This window comes from Budorcas taxicolor, chromosome 1 (genome assembly GCF_023091745.1).
Source record: "Budorcas taxicolor isolate Tak-1 chromosome 1, Takin1.1, whole genome shotgun sequence".
Taxonomy (NCBI): Eukaryota; Metazoa; Chordata; class Mammalia; order Artiodactyla; family Bovidae; genus Budorcas; species Budorcas taxicolor.
The window spans coordinates 65,422,071-65,439,230 of NC_068910.1; the positions used below are offsets into that span (position 1 = coordinate 65,422,071).

Sequence of the window (17,160 nt, forward strand, 5' to 3'; positions counted from 1 at the left end):
TCTCCAGTTGTGGCGCTTAGGCTCAGCAGTTGTGTTATATGGATCTAGTTGCCTGGTAGCTTGTGGGATCTTAGCTCCCAACCAGGGATCAAACCCATGTTCCCTGTATTGGAAGGCAGCCTCTTAACCACTGGACCACCAGGGAAATCCCATCCTACCTTTTTATTTTTAAAAATAGTGTAATATAGGGTTATCCCTAGGATAATGTGGGTCATGGTCATTTTAGCGGTGTCCTGGGGCAACTCACATCTTATAACTGACTTCCCATCTTTTTCCATCAGGCAAGGATCAGGTGAAGCAATACACACACACACACACACACACCATCTCAGTGGAGGATGCAAAGTAAAATAAAGAAAAATTAAAGATATTGGTTCCAAATAAATATTTTCATAATTTGTTTAATTTGTAAGGCACAAAGGGTTTACGTAGATCGCTTTAACCTCTAAAAATACAAACCTGGCACTAGTAGCAGCAATTCATTTACTAAATTTAAATGTAACATGGTAAAACTCATCTTCAGAATCTGATTCCTAAACAGATGTGAGACAGGAATCACCACGACACATGCCAGAGACAACTTCCTAAATAAATGGCTAACAAAGCGAGTGGAGGGCTGGGAGTTTGGCTGCCCCTGGTTAAACCACTGGATCCAGTACGAGGGAAGAGAAAGTGGCCACCGTATGAAGGGCTTTGTTCCTCTTACTAGACATCTTTTTCTAAATCCCAGAAATCTCAGAATGTTAATGCTAAAGAAATCTCCCTTTCTTCCAAATGAATCGCCCAGTGAACAGGTGTACACTTTTTTTCTAACGTTTTTAACATCAATCACATGCTGTCTCCAACTCCACAAGCGAGTTTTCTGGAAGGTGTGTGCCAATGTCAAAAGGACACAGCCTGGCGGATAACACTGGAACCCTGGGAGTTTAGATGAGCATGGAAGGAGTCTCCTATTCTGTCCTCCAAGCCTTGAGTAGGAACCCAGCTCCCACACACAGCTGTCGCTGTGAAGCTGGCTCAGGGTGGGGGAGGGGAAGGCACAGATGAACCAGAACACTCTTTTGACTCAGTACTTTCTACTTCCTCCCCATATCGCCTATTTACCACAACTGCCCAAGAGGAGTTACCAAGAATTTAATCTCCCTGGATTTTCCCTGCCCGACCTTGAAACGATGCTAGAGAGCGCAGAGATCCAGCAGAATCCAGGCCAGCCCATCATGACATGATGGCCAAAGAGGTGCGGTGTTACGCCATCTGAAGAATCAAGATGTGCTTGGTCCACGTTTCAACAGGGGGCAAGGAGATTCTGCCACACAGATGATGTTAAGAGTCCTCCCGCAGGCGTGATGTCTGAGAGGGAGGGAGTAAGAGGCCTCTGAAAGGGAGCCAGGAGAGACAGAGAGGCACCCTCCTCCATGCCTTCCCTGGAACCAGGGACAGAGGCATCATGGAGGTAGGAACAAGGTGGGTGGGGGTGGGGGTGGGGGTGGGGCCCGGGCTCGGGCCCGGGCCCGGGCCCTCCCACTGCTTGCGGTCCCCGCTGGTCTTCACAAGTCCTCACATCTCTGTGGACCCCGAGGTTTTCCATCCCTCTGAAACTTGGCCACAAGTGCTCTCTCGAGGTCTGTGGTGCCAAATCTCTGTTTTAGGTCCTCTAGGGCTGACCATCAAGGTATCACCAAGGGGGGCCAGTCCCTTCACCAGTCCTTGAAAATAAACTAACACAATACCACAGACGCAGGAAATTATATGTGGTGTGAATGCGAGTACTCACTGATACACTATCAGTAGTTATATAAGTGTAGTGAAATTCTAGGTGACTTTTGTCTTTCTTTTTTATACCTTCTGACTTTGTTTCAAATATTAAAATAAGCAAGTATCACTTTGTAATTATAAAAATTATTTTGTTTTAAAATAGTTGAACCACCATTTTAGAGCAGAAAAATAGGTTATGCATGATTTTGAGAACTATCAGAGAAAAACACATTTTAAAACAAATAAAGGAGGTTAGTAATAAATAAGGTTTGAATCCAAACCTTATTTGCTTTGAAATGTAAACTGCACAACACATGCCCTAAATATCATGGATTACAAGGTCCCAGAATGCCAAAGATATAAATGAACATAAACCAGACAACTGGAGTGTATAACAACAGACACTAGTATTATTCAGATACACAAGTGAGCTGACAAATTACAAGGCTAGGAATGATTTCCTGTTGAGTGGATCATGCTATGGTATCCACGTAGCTAAACTATGGGCATTATTTTGCAAAGAATGGTCACTGGGAGGAAAACACAAAGGAGACACTCGTTTCATAGTCTAGCTCACACAGCTGAGAAATGAGACAGAAAACAGCCCAGCTTTACTTCATTCTTTTGGCAACATCTGAATATGCGTGTTCAATCTCCTGGTCGGCAGGACACGTGTTTGTGAACTCATCCCGAGCATATGCATTGTTCAAGTACCTCCAGATGCCAGTCATTTCAGGAGGAAATTCAAAATCTCTGTATCTCTTGGCCACGATCTGAAAACGAAGAGGAAACAGTCAAGAAAGGAAAACCCACAAACGTAGGCAGTTACATCAGACAATCCATTCTTCTGAGGCATGTAATATATTCTTTCTCAAGTTCCCATGTCATTCTACAGCCTTTCAAGCCGCCCAAATTGAGCATGGGACTCAAAACAGAAGTACTACACACCTGTACCCCACCCATTCATCACAGATGGTCCTCGTGACCCGCTGGCATGAATCTGCTCTATTGTCTTGTCGCTCAGTCATGTCCAGCTCTTTTGTGACCCCATGGACTGTAGCCCACCAGGCTCCTCTGTCCATGAGATTTCCCTGGCAAGAATACTGGAGTGGGCCACCATTTCCTTCTGCAGGGGATCTTCCTGACCCAGGGATTGAACCCAAATCTCCTGCACTAGTGGGCAGATTCTTTACCATCTGAGCCACCAGGGAAGCCCTGAGCTTGCTCAGTAATCTGGTGGATTTCTCTTTGTGCTTCTAGTAGTTTTCTCTCCCTGTGTTCTGCTGCTGAGTTATTTGGTGCCTAAAGATTCAGATGGCTCAGATGATAAAGAGTCTGCCTGCAATACAGGAGGCCCGGGTTCAATCCCTGGATCAGGAAGATCCCCTGGAGAAGGAAATGTCAACTTAATCCATTATTCTTGCCTAGAGAATCCCATAAACAGAGGAGACAATTCATGGGATCGCATAGATTTGGACATGACTAAGCAACTAACACTTTCACTTTCAAGAGTTCAGGATGGATTTTCAGTGCCAGGATCACTCTGTAGTGCCCTCTCTTTTTCTTATTTGCTGAGCCTCACCTCCTGAAACCCCAAGTAACCATGTACGTTACACCTGTGAATTTCCATCATTCTGCCCAAGAGGATCATTTCACTGTGGGTCTGCCGTGTGCAGAGGGCAGATTCATGAACTGAAAAATCCTTATCCTCAAGGAAACAGTGGATATAAGGCTGGGGTAGCTGAGAATGGATATCATGAAAACACAGTGGTATGAGATGTCTCCTCTGGCTGGAGGGTGTCACTGGGAATTCATCACAAAGGAGGGTGTATCCTCTTTGCAGGTGGTATGGGTTCTCTGCGGTTGCCTTAACAAAGCACTACAACCGTGGGTGGCTTAAACAACAGAAATGTCTTCTCCCACAGCCCGGGAGGCCCAGAGTCCAAGATCATGGTGTCAGCAGGGCCGGGTTCCCTCTGAAGCCTCCAGGGAAGGATCTGTTCCAGGTCTCTCCCTGTCTCTGGCTCCTGGGAGTACAGCTCCAGCCTTCACCTGGCATTTCCCCTGTGTTGGCGTCTCTGGATCTAAGCTCCCTTTTATAGGAGCATCTGTCATGTTGGAGTAGGAGCCCATTCTACTGCTCCTAATCAACTAACATGACCCCATCTTAACTAATTACATCTGCTAAAACTCTATTTCTAAATAAGGTCAGTTTTGAGATATTGGGAGTTAGGACTTGGTCTAGTTTAGATACAAATTCAGGGGGACAAATATTTGGAAAGCTATGACAAACCTAGACAGTTTACTAAAAAGCAGAGACATCACTTTGCCAACAAAAGTGCATATAGTCAAAGCTGTGGCTTTTCCAGTAGTCATGTATGGATGTGAGAGCTGGACTGTAAAGAAGGCTGAGCACCAAAGAACTGATGCTTTTGAACTATGGTGCTGGAGAAGACTCTTGAGAGTCCCTTGGACTGCAAGATCAAACCAGTCAATCCTAAAGGAAATGAACCTCGAATATTCATTAGGAGAACTGATACTAAAGTTCCAATACTTTGACCACGTGATGCAAAGGGCTGACTCAATGGAAAAGACCCTGATGCTGGGAAAGACTGAAGGCGGGAGGAAAGGGGGATGACAGAGGATGAGACGGTTGGATGGCATCACCGACTCAATGGACATAAGTGTGACCAAGCTCTGGGAGTTGGTACTGGACAGGGAAGCCTGGCATTCTGTAGTCCATGGGGTCCCAAAGAGCCAGACACGTCTGAGCAACAACACTTGGAAGGACTAATATTTCCCACTGTATTGGCTCCTGGGATGTTTGGATGACGTGAGCATGGAATTCGTCACCAATTAGAAGATTTTAAAGACTTATTTCTCAGATTTTGGAAGCTGCGAGCTAATGATGCAGCAAGACAAGGCCACATAACTTTCCAAAGAAGCTCCTAAATTAATACCTTTCACTTGAATTCAATCTTACTAGAGGTTAGTGTCAAGACTCCTGCTTTTCTTTTATTTGCATTTCCCTGCTTTTGCTTTACCCAAACATTCTGGGTAAATTTATTACATATGTGCCTCTCATAAATGTAAACTTGTTTTATATCATATCTTACTAATGTTATACTTTGTTTTCCAACTTCCTATAAATATTTTTGCATTTGTGTACATGTGTGTTTCCCTCTCTGGTGGTTTGGAAGGTTTACGGTCTGTTTTAACTCTTCCAGTGGTGGTGGTTGTTTAGTTGCTAAGCCATGTCTGACTCTTTGTGGCTCCATGGACTATAACCTCCCAGCCTCCTCTGTTCATGGGATTTCCCAGGCAAGAATACTGGAGTGGGTCCAGTGGTTTCCTATATAACTAAAAAACAAGAATTCTTTATTTCTTGATTATCAACTATCTAACTGATCTCTACTTACTCCTGATAATAAGCAAGGAAATGAGTATACTTACACTTCTTTTCATTTCTGATCTACTATGCTCCTTCCAGTGGTGTGAAAATAGAAGTTTACTATATTTGATTCAGTTCTGTATCTGTAATTCCCACTGCTCTTGAGTTTTAGTTCTGGTTTAATATCTAAAGAGGTTCTATGTCTCTATCACTAATCCTTTTATACCACGCACCTTCTCTGTTCCTGGATCCTTATTTTATTATCCTTTTTTATTATGTCATCATACAGAAATTTTATTTTTACAAAATGGCTCAGGGGTGCTTATTCCATCAAGACCAGAAGTCTAGGTGAAAGCAACAATTTACTTGGATATAAAATTCTTACATCACACATCCTTTCCTTTAATCCTTTACCTACTGGCCGTGCTGGGTCTTCACTGCGGCACGCAGGCTTCTCTAGTTATGGAGCATGGGCTTAGTTGCCCCAAAGCATATGGGCTCTTAGTTCCCCGACCAGGCGTAGAACCTGCATCCCCTGCACTGGAAGGCAGATTCTTAACCACTAGGCCACCAGGGAAGTCCCTAATCCCTTAACCATTAAACCACTGTTTTCTGGCTTTTAATGAGATTCTAGAATCCCACGGAGAAGGGAATGGCAACCCACTCCAGTATTCTTTTCCTTTTTTAATTAATTTATTTTTTTTAATCAGAGGATAATTGCTTACAGAATTTTGTTGTTTTCTGTCAAACCTCAACATGAATCAGCCATCAGTTCAGTTCAGTTGCTCAGTCCTGTCCGACTCTTTGTGACCCCATGAACCACAGCACACCAGGCCTCCCTGTCCATCACCAACTGCCAGAGTTTACCCAAACTCATGTCCATTGAGTCACTGATGCCATCTAACCACTGCATCCTCTGTTGTCCCCTTCTCCTCCTGCCTTCAATCTTTCCCAACATGAGGGTCTTTTCAAATGAGTCAACTCTTTGCATCAGGTGGCCAAAATATTGGAGTTTCAGCTTCAAATCAGTCCTTTCAATGAACACTCAGGACTGATCTCCTTTAGGATGGACTGGTTGGAACTCCTTGCAGGCCAAGGGACTTTCAAGTGTCTTCTCCAACATCACAGCACAAAAGCATCCATTCTTTAGCGCTCAGCTTTCTTTATAGTCCAACTCTCACATCCATAAATGACCACCTTGACTAGACGGACCTTTGTTGACAAAGTAATGTCTCTGCTTTTTAATATGCTGTCTAGGTTGGTCATAACTTTGCTTACAAGGAGTAAGCATCTTTTAATTTATTGCCATCGGTATACATATATCCCCTCCCTTTTGAACCTCCCTCCCATCTCCCACCCCATCCCACTCCTCTAGGTTGATACAGAGCCCGTTTGAGTTTTCTGAGACATACAGCAAATTCCCATTGGCTATCTATTTTATATAGGGTAATGTAAGTTTCCATGTTATCCTTTCCATACATCTCGCCTTCTCCTCCCCTCTCCCATGTCCATAAGTCTATTCTCTACGTCTGTTTCTCCATTGCTGCACTGGAAATAAATTCTTCAGTACCAGGATTCCATATATATGCATTAGAATACAATATTTATCTTTCTCTTTCTGATTTACTTCACTCTATATAATATGTTCTAGGTTCATCCACCTCATTAGAACTGACTCAAATGCATTCATTTATGGCTGAGTAATATTCCATTGTGTATATGTACAACTTCTTTATCCATTCATCTGTTGATGGAAATCTAGGTTACTTTCATGCTCTAGGTATTGTAAATAGTGCTGCATTGAACAATGGGATACATGTGTCTTTTTCAATTTTGGTTTCCTCAGGGTATATACATAGGAGTGGGAATGGAAGAAGCACAAGTTGGAATAAAGATTGCCGGGAGAAATATCAATAACTTAAGATATGCAGATGACACTACCCTTATGGCAGAAAGTGAAGAGGAACTAAACAGCCTCTTGATGAAAGTGAAAGAGGAAAGTAAAAAAGTTGGCTTAAAGCTCAACATTCAGAAAACGAAGATCATGGCATCTGGTCCCATCACTTCACAGAAAATAGATGGGAAACAGTGGAAACAGTGTCAGACTTTATTTTTGGGCTCCAAAATCACTGCAGATGGTGACTGCAGCCATGAAATTAAAAGACGTTTACTCCTTGGAAGGAAAGTTATGACCAACCTAGATAGCATATTCAAAAGCAGAGACATTACTTTGCCAACAAAGGTCCATCTAGTCAAGGCTATGGTTTTCCCAGTGGTCATGTATGGATGTGAGAGTTGGACTGTGAAGAAAGCTGAGCGCCAAAGAATTGATGCTTTTGAACTCTGGTGTTGGAGAAGACTCTTGAGAGCCCCTTGGACTGCAACGAGATCCAACCAGTCCATTCTAAAGGAGATCAACCCTGGGATTTCTTCAGAAGGAATGATGCTAAAGCTGAAACTCCAGTACTTTGGCCACCTCATGCGAAGAGCTGACTCATTGAAAAAGACTCTGCATCAGAGTCTAGGAGGGATTGGGGGCAGGAGGAGAAGGGGACAACAGAGGATGAGATGGCTGGATGGCATCACTGACTCAATGGATGTGAGTCTGAGTGAACTCCAGGAGTTGGTGATGGACAGGGAGGCCTGGTGTGCTGCAGTTCATGGGGTCGCAAAGAGTCGGACACAACTGAGCGACTGAACTGAACTGAACTGATGGTGCTTTTATTCCTAGTTTTTTAAGGAATCTCCACACCATCTTCCATAGTGGCTATACTAATTCATATTCCCACCAACAGTACAAGAGTGTTCCCTTTTCTCCACACCCTCTCCAGCATTTATTGTCTGTAGACTTTTCGATGATGGCCATTCTGACCTGTGTATGTGATAGCTCACTGTAGTTTTGTTTTGCATTTCTCTGATAACAAGCAATATTGAGCATCTTTTCATGTGTTTGTTAGTCTTCTTTGGAGAAATGTCTGTTTAGGTCTTTTCCCCACTTTTTGACTGGCTTGTTTGTTTCTCTGGTATTGAGTTTTACGAGCTGCTTGTATCCTTTGTCAATTGTTTCATTTGCTATTAGTTTCTCCCATTCTGAGGGTTGTCTTTTCACCTTGCTTATAGCTTCCTTTGCTGTGCAAAAGCTTTTAAGTTTAATAAGATCTCACTTGTTTCCTTTTGTTTTTATTTCTATTACTCTAGGAGGTGGGTCATAGAGGATCTTGCTTTGATTTATGTCAGTGCCACTCCAGTATTCTTGCCTGGAGAATTCCAGAGGAGCCTGACAGGCGGTTGCAAAGAGTCAAACAACGACTGAGCTACTAACACTTTCACCTCACTTTAGAGACATATGAGGCTAGTCTGAATTTCTTCGTTGTGTAGGTGCACTTACCTTTTATTATTATTACTATTATCATTATCATCTGGGCACCCAAAGGGGTGATTTTTTTATCATCAAAGTTCAAATATAATTTACCAGCTATATCACAGTGTGTTGACTGTTCAGGACAATATTTTTCTAATCATGGATGGCTATTTAAAGTAAATGCTCAGGTCATCCTTTAATTCAAAACACTTTCCCTTTGAGTCTTCTTTTTCCTTTTTTTCTTTCCTCTTCTTTTTCCTGATTAGGTTTACCTTTACCTCTTGCTTCTTCTCCATTTGATTTGAGGTCATTTCCTCAGGCTCTCTTCCAAATCCTTGATGGATTTCTGCAATGTCATTTTCCACCTCTTGCTACTCCTAATACAACTTCTAAACAATTTCCGAAATTGTTTTGTCTGTAAGGTTTTTTTCAGTTCTACCAGTTTCATTTTCATCCTCTTTGTGAGATTATATTTTTTGACACTTTGTTACTTGTCTTCGAGCGCTTTCTCCAAAGGTTCATGTACTATGCTAAGTAGCTCAGTCATGTCCAACTCTTTTGAGACCCCATGGACTGTGGCCCACCAGGCTTCTCTGTCTATGGGATTTTCCACCTAAGAATACTGGAATGGGTTGTTATTTCCTACTCCAGGGCATCTTCCCAACTCAGGGATCAAACCCATGTCTCCTGTGTCTTCTGCATTGCACTTGGGTTTTTTACCCACTAAGCCATCAGGGAAGGGTTCATGTTCTCTTTCATTTTTTTGAGGCTGTAGAGAAGTAACTGTCTGAAAAGTTGAGACACTTTTCAGTTACTGAAACCAATCTTAACCAGAGAGGTGTTTCTCATCTGCCTTTTTCTCTTTTATTCTATTTAACACTTCCCCCTCTTCTTTGTGATCATCTTTATCCACATAGAGGTCCCACTTAGATTCCTTTCGGTTACTAACCATCCTTTAATGGGCAGACCAGTTGGACCTACTATTTGCTTAAAAACAAGGTGGAGAGCAATGGGAGGAAGGCCAGGCAACAGGCAGACCAATTTGGATATTTATCCTCAAACACCTGTTCATCAAGGGGCTTCCCTGGTGGCTCAAATGGTAAAGAAACTGCCTGCATTGCAGAAGACCCAGGTTCAACTCCTGGTCAGGAAGATCTCCTGGAGAAGGAAATGATAGCCCACTCCAATATTCTTGCCTGGAGAATTCCATGGACGGAGGAGCCTGGCAGGCTAGATTCCATGGGTGGCAGAATCAGACAAAACTGAGCAACTGACACTCTAACTTTTTTCACCTGCTCTTCAAACACTACCCTACACTCTGCCCCAGGGACACATGAGGGTCAAGGTCAAGGTCAGGGTTAGTGTCTCCTCCACTCTGAAGCTCATGGGTTAGGAGGAGGTCGCCCTGGCTAAGAGTGACGCTGAGGTCATCCACAGTCTCTCTTCTGAGCGATTCCAAGCTTATTTCTTTTCTCTGCTCAGCAGTCACAGAGCAGAATGCCTCTTTCCTTCTCTCCTCCCCTCCATCTCCCCTCCCTGTTCCTTTGGGTCAGGGGACAGTGGCAGAACACACAGGGGACACCTCTGAACAGTTTCACCTTCAGCTCTGCCTCCACAGAGATCTCATCTCCATAGGGCTTGTCCCTGCCTCTCTTGGCCCACTCGGTGCTCTGTCCTCAAACAAAGAAGCTTAGGTTGGGCACTTCAAGGCTGTATTATTTACTTATACAGACATCCGAAGCTTGCTGAAGATCTAGAGAAGCTAGTGTCTAAGCCTTTGAGCTGGTGGTCCTTCCTTTTCTAATTTTACATAAGGTGGAGAGGGACTTCCCTGGTGGTCCAGTGGCTAAGACTCTGAGCTTCCAATGCAGGAGGTGCATGTTCAATCCCTGGATGGGGAACCGAGGTCCCAGGTGCTACCCAGTGCAGCCAAAAAGAAATTAAAGGTGGAGATAATGCTTTAGATTTTCAGAATGTTTTTGCTGGTTTCAGGATGGGAATAGATTATAAAGTCCTCTATTTTCTCATTGTCTTACCATAAATTCCTCTGGACTGATTCTCATTGCCTTTCAAAAGTGCTGCATTCTGGAAGATTATTAAGCTGCTGGGTATTTTGAGTGCTAAGTGGCTTTGAAGATTTTGCAGTTAGGTCTTCCATTGGAGCCGTGGACTGCTTTATTTTACTCTGAAGTTTATACCCTCTACTGACATATTAAATAGTCTTTTTTTATAGGAACTAAACAAGTGGCAACAGATCTGTGTATGTATGCATGTGTGTATATACATGTGTCTTTTACTTGCCTTCCCTAAACTCCATGTGCTTCTGTGATGTTACATTAGTCAGAGCAATAATGAGAATATGTTTAACAAAGGAACTAACCCAGACACAATGACATAAATAATCTGTTGGAAAATAGCTCCCAAATATCCGGTTTGGATTATCACCAATGTGGCAGGTTTGAGTGGCAGGTTTGAAGGATTGAGTTGCTGTCATGAAACTTTACATCAGAACACTGGCAGCTATTAAAAATCACTTGGAGGATCAGCAGCATCCTCAAGGCTTAGCTTTCAGGTTGGTGCCCCTTGAACACATCAGGGAAGAGAGAAGAAAGATGAATGGGGCAAGGCTGGGAATGGAGTCGGAAAGGAAAAGAAAGGCAAAGAATGACTGGAGTAACGGGGTGGCCAGTCGCCCACAGGACAGCCATGCCACAGATGGTGGGAACCTAATTTGTAAATTTCTAAATGCCAGATTAGTCATGTATGGATGTGAGAGTTGGACTATGAAGAAAGCTGAGTACTGAAGAATTGATGCTTTTGAACTATAGTATTGGAGAAGACTCTTGAGAGTCCCATGGACTGCAAGGAGATCCCACCAGTCCATCCTAAAGGAAATCAGTCCTGAATATTCATTGAAAGGACTGATGCTGAAGCTGAAACTCCAATACTTTGGCCACCTGATTCGAAGAGCCAATTCCTTGGAAAAGACCCTGATGCTGGGAAAGACTGAAGGCTGGAGGAGAAGGGGACGACAGAGGATGAGATGGTTGGATGACATCACTGATTTGATGGGCATGAGTTTGAGGAAGCTCTGGGAGTTGGTGATGGACAGGGAGGCCTAGAGTGCTGCAGTCCAATTCAGTTCAGTTCAGTCGCTCAGCCGTGTCCGACTCTTTGCGACCCCATGAACCTGCAGTCCATGGGGTCGCAAAGAGTCGGACACAACTGAGCAACTAAACTGAAATAAAATGCCAAATAAGTGCATTATCGAACAAAAGGTCGTTGACCTGTATTTCCCTGTGTCTTCTCTCCCATCTCCCTACCCTATACCAAGGACCTAGTTCTGGACCTGGTATGATCTGAATACTAAGGATGCCCCAGAACAAGGGTTGGGCTTCCTCCTGGGGCATCTAGGGCTACTGAGGACCAAGGGCATAGCAACAGTGATAATGACACAACAACTAACAGCTGTGAGTAACAGCCAGACTGGGGCACTTGGAGAGCAGCCATAACTACGGGGACCAAGGGTGGGGTCATCTGCTTCTGAATTTCAGAGTCACCCCCAGAAGTTCTGCTTTTAGTAAGTCAGGAGCTGAACTGATGGGTTTACATTTCTAAAAGGGCTTCTCTGGTGCCTCAGTGGTAAAGAATCTGCCTGCATTGCAGGAGACGTGGGTGCAATCCCCGGGTCAGGAAGATTCCCTGGAGGAGGGCATGGTAACCCACTCCAGTAAACTTGCTGGGAAAATCCCATGGACAGAGGAGTCTAGTGGGCTATAGTGCATGGGGTCACAAAGAGTCAGACACAACTGGAGCCCGTGAGCAGGCACCGTTCTAAATTAGTAGGCATCTTTAAACCCTAATTATTTATACATGACCAGCGACCCTTATTTCATGTTCGATCACCTGGGAAAACAGGCTGCTGCATGCGGTCCAGCCGAGGAGCTGTCAGCAGCTTACCAGCTGTTAAGGGGTCTGTGTTAAGAGCCAACCCCCTCCCTTATCCCAGGGTTAGGCTTACTCTTCCCATCACCAACAATTGACTGAGTTCATTTTTTTTTTTCCGAAGGTTGGCTCAGTTTTTTGGTTGTTATTTTTGTTTTTAGACTGCACTGCTCAGCTTGTAGGATCTTAGTTCCCCAGCCACAGATTGAACCCAGGCCACCCCAGTGAAAGCGCTGAGTCCCAACCACTGGACCACCACCAGGGAATTTCCCGAGTTCACATTTTAATCCTTGCAGATTCCACACACCATCCCTAAGCCTGGAGTGTGAAATACCAGCTATAAGCAATGTATTCCCTTAAGTTGCTTTCACAGAGCTCGTCTTTAGGCTGTGAGGGTTAAGACTGGAAAAAAGAAGCTGTGAGGATGGAGGGATGAGAGCCAAGCTCTCAGATGCTTCATGAAAACCTCCAAGGAACACCTGATAATAGCATCCACAGATCTCAGACTTGGGGCTTGGCTGCCGCAAACAGAAACGAGCTAGACTTTTAAATTCATTTTAGATTGTCTTGGCAAAAAAAAAACACCGCAAGTCAAAACCAAATGGAACAAAGCCCCATTCATGTATTCAGCACCTGACGTACAAGGAAGGACAAACCTTAATAATGTGGAGCTTGGGTAAGAGGTTGCAGTCAGCCAGTGTGAGCTCATTGCCATCCAGGAACTTCCTTCCAGAAACAGCAGCTTCCTTGGTGCTGTAGGTATCTATCTCATCAGGTAGGGGGCTGTTCAGATAACTATCCAGCTTCTTCAGGGCCTTTAACAGGTTCCTTTCATAAACTAAAATGGAAAGGCAGAAAACAACTGCGATGAGCCATGGAAGTCCACGTCTCCTCTGTCTTTGTCGTTGCTCAGTGGCTCAGTCATGTCCAGCTCTTTGCGACCCCGCCAGGCTCCCCTGTCCTTCGCCAACTCCCAGAGCTTGCTCAAACTCATGTCCATTGGGTTGATGATGCCATCCAATCATCTCATCCTCTGTTATCCCCTTCTCCTCCTGCCCTCCTCTCTACAGATATCAAAAAAAAGGAGTTTGTCCCTTCCCTCCTGAGGCATGGCCAGTGAGTATTAAGAGTCAGGAAGGAGACAGATGGGTTTATGAGATCTAAATAAAAGACTCACTTCTCCTTGGAAAATAATTCTGCTCTCTACACAACACTGCTGCTTCTAGAACTCATTCATTTATTCAAAAACCTATATGGAAAAACTTTCACGGTGGGCATCACCAACTCAATGTACGTAAGTTTGAGTAAACTCTGAGAGTTGGTGATGGACAGGGAGGCCTAGCGTGCTGCAGTCCGTGGGATTGCAAAGAGTCAGACGCGACTGAGCGACTGAACTGAACTGAATGATTAAGACTCTGTGCTTTCCAGGTGGGATGGGAGGTTGGAGGGAGGCTCAAGAGGGAGGGGATGGGTATATACCCATCGCTGATGCATGTTTATGTATGGCAGAAACCAACACAATATGCTAAAGGAATTATATTCCAACTAAAAATAAATAAACTAAAAAAGACTCTGCATTTCCAATGCAGGGTCAAGGAACTAAGATCCCACATGCTACACCATATGACCAAAACATTTTTTAAAAAATTAAAAATTAAAAAAAAAAATTCATGGAAATCATATAATGAAGGAAGCACCAATAGAAGGTTCATTCACCCTGAATTCCATGGGAGAGCAAGGAACTACTGGTGGTGATGATTTTCTCCTAAAAATCTCCTTTTCTGGACAATCCCTAGAAAAGCACTCAGTCCCTGAAACCCATGTGCAGGCTCAGAGTAGGAGGTGCTTTTTCTTTATTTCTATACACAGGTCCCTCCCCGCTGTGCAGTGAGTCAGAATTCCCCGAATCTTATAAGCCACACCAGAGGTGGAATAGAGGTCCATGAAGAAAACAGAAAACAGGAAGATGGGAGGGACTCACTCTCGTTTGCATCCTTCTTGGTGTTTTTTATAAATGCTGAGAACTTGGCAAACACATCATTTCCAGCAGAGTTAGATTCAGGGTGCTGGGTCCCCAGCTTAGGGTACCTTGAAAAGTTCAAAGTGAGAGTATCATAGATCAGCAATGTTTGAGCTAGAAGAATACAAAGCAGGAGGGGAAGAAATGCCTTTCTTTGAGCAGATATAAAGATGAAAACTGCTCCTTAAGTGTTTTCCTAATCTATCCATCTTCAAAGTTGGGAGTAACACCAGCCAAGAGTGAAGCACTGGATGGACTGTTCTCATCCTGGGATGGAGTGCCCCCTGGCCTTGCTGGTCTCAGTTCTCTCCCTCCTGAAATAAAGGTGATGAACTAGAAGGCTCCCTTGCAGGCCCAGCCTGCTGCTATGTTGCGTGTAACACACATTCCCAACAGGCCATCAAAACAGGCCACCCACGTGACATCAGCCCACTTCCTGCCACCAAACCCTAATTGCCAAATGCAGAGTAGAGAAATCCCAGCCACCTAGACTCAGGGCTTCTAATCTCGCTGTGCTTCCTGTGGCACACCACAGGCGCAGCTCAGGAGGTAAGCCACAGGAAACCAACACAGCGCCAAGAGCTTTAGAACGGTCTGTGAACGGGGAAAGCTGACGACCAAGTTGCCGACACTCGTCTGGCGAGGCCCACCTTGGGGGAGCCAGTTTCTCCTCCAAAAACTCCTCGATCTTATTCACGTCTGTCTTGACTTCGCCGTCAAAAGTCATGAAAGGTGGGTTGGTGCCGGGAGCCAAGTTCTGCAGGTCCGCGGGTTTCCTGGGCAGGGGGGAAGGGCAGTGCCAGGGTTGGGATCATTGCCTAGGCTTAAGCAGGCCCTCACACACACACACATGCACACACCAGTGGAAGAGAAACCACCCTTGAGAATTTCAAAGGCAACTGGAGTTTACAAACTGTCCTACTGGCAAGGAGAGTGTGGCCCTTTATCTGGAGACGGGGCTGAAAAGTTGACCCTTCCCAGTGTTATCAGCCAGGAGCAGGGCTCAGGCAGGCTCCAGAGAGAGTCACGGCTGACCAGTCATGGGGTGGGCAGGCTCCTCCCAGTTCCCCTCCGCCTACTCCTTCCAGGTTACATCTGACCCCATCCTGTAATGACTCTGTGGCCCACGTACGCCCACCCCAATCCAGGGACCTGACCCAGGGTGGATATGCCCAGAACAGGGCCCACGGGTCCTAGGAGTGTGTATGCGTGTACCTGTGTGTTTCTGTCTCAGTGTGTCTCCGTCTGTGTGTGTGTGTGTGTGTGTGTGTGTGTGTGTGTGTCTGTGTCTATGTATGCGCCTGTCTCCATCTGTGTGTGTGCATCTATGTGTCTGTGTCTGTGTCTGTGCCTCTGTGCGTGTCTGTCTCTGTGTGTTGTGTCTGTGTATGTGCCTATGTCTGTATGTCTGTGTGTCTCCATCTGTGTGTGTGCACACCTGTGTGTATGTGTTTCTCTATGTCTCTGTGTGTGTCTGTCTTTGTCTCAGTGTTTGTATGTGTGTGTCTGTGTGTCTGTGTTTGTATTTGGGTCTGTGTATGCTCCTGTGTCTATCTGTCTATGTGTGTGTGTGTGTTTCCATCTCTGTGTGGGTGTGCTTACACCTGTGTGTCTGTGTCTCTGGGTGCCTCTGTGTGTGTCTGTCTCTGTATGTCTCCATCTGTGTGTGCATGTGTCTGTGTAGACACCTGTGTCTGTATGTCTGTGTGTATGTGTATCTCCATCTATGTGTGTGTGTGTGCATGCCTGTGTGTCTGCATCTCTGAGTGCCTACGTGCGTGTCTGTCTCTGTGTGTCTCTGTCTTTGTGTGTGTATGTGTGTGTGTGTGTGTGTGTCTGTGTCTGTGTCTATATTTGGGTCTGTGTATGCACTGTGTATGCGTGTCTGTGTGGATGCGTGTCTCCATCTCTGTGTGTGCGTGCACCTGTTTGTCTGTGTCTCTCTGTGCCTCTGTGCATGTCTGTCTGTCTGTCTGAGTGTGTGTGTGTCTGTGTCTGTATCTGGGTCTGTGTATGCACTGTCTCTGTGTGTCTGTGTGGATGCATGTCTCCATCTCTGTGTGTGTGCCTGTGCCTGTGTGTCTGTATGTGTCCGCCTGGGTGTCTCTCTGTGTGCCTGTGTGTATAGGGAACTGGGGATGTTTATTTCAATACTGCAGAAACTAGGTCTTACCTTTTCAAGTCCACTGTTGTCACATTAAATATAACGCCCTTCAGCCAGAGAATCATAAAGAGACGCTGAGAAAATGGGCAATTGCCAATACTCTCACCATCACAGCCAGCCTGCAAAAGGAAGAGGAGATCATCATCAGAGCCAGCCTCACAGTTACAAATGCCAGACTCTGCTCTGCACGCACACAAAATCATGGTGAATGTTTGTTAACAGTGATGATACTGTAAGTAGCCTTCTGAGGTCCCTTCCCCCAGCCTCCAAGTGGGAGGTGTGGGCGGGGAGGACACATGCACTCGCTGAGCCTTCTGCCTTCCTTCCATCTCCTTACCACTTCCTGCCATTTGGGGCCTCTGAATAGTGGTTCTCAGAGGGGAAAGAGCAGCCAGAGGGAACCCCCTTTATTACTAAAGGCAAAAAAGAAAGACATACTCTTCCCCTCCCTCCATCTCTTGATCCTCTTTAGAGACACACCTCTCTTGCCAGGATGATCATTTGTGAAAAAGACCAGCAGGCTC

The 17,160-nt window shown here is 45.0% G+C and overlaps 1 protein-coding gene across 1 annotated transcript in view; it reads right to left on the reverse strand.

Annotated features, from left to right (window-relative positions):
• Nucleotides 1–2,366: 2,366 nt before the first annotated feature.
• The window catches only part of CLIC6 (chloride intracellular channel 6), a 59,082-nt gene continuing 44,288 nt past the window's right edge, over nucleotides 2,367–17,160 (reverse strand). Inside the window, exons 2-6 of the mRNA XM_052644511.1 lie at nucleotides 16,646–16,755; nucleotides 15,123–15,248; nucleotides 14,434–14,540; nucleotides 13,109–13,290; nucleotides 2,367–2,528 (exon numbers count right to left, since the gene is read on the reverse strand). Of these exons, the coding sequence (XP_052500471.1) occupies nucleotides 2,367–2,528; nucleotides 13,109–13,290; nucleotides 14,434–14,540; nucleotides 15,123–15,248; nucleotides 16,646–16,755 (687 nt within the window). The remainder of the gene's footprint in view (nucleotides 2,529–13,108; nucleotides 13,291–14,433; nucleotides 14,541–15,122; nucleotides 15,249–16,645; nucleotides 16,756–17,160) is intronic.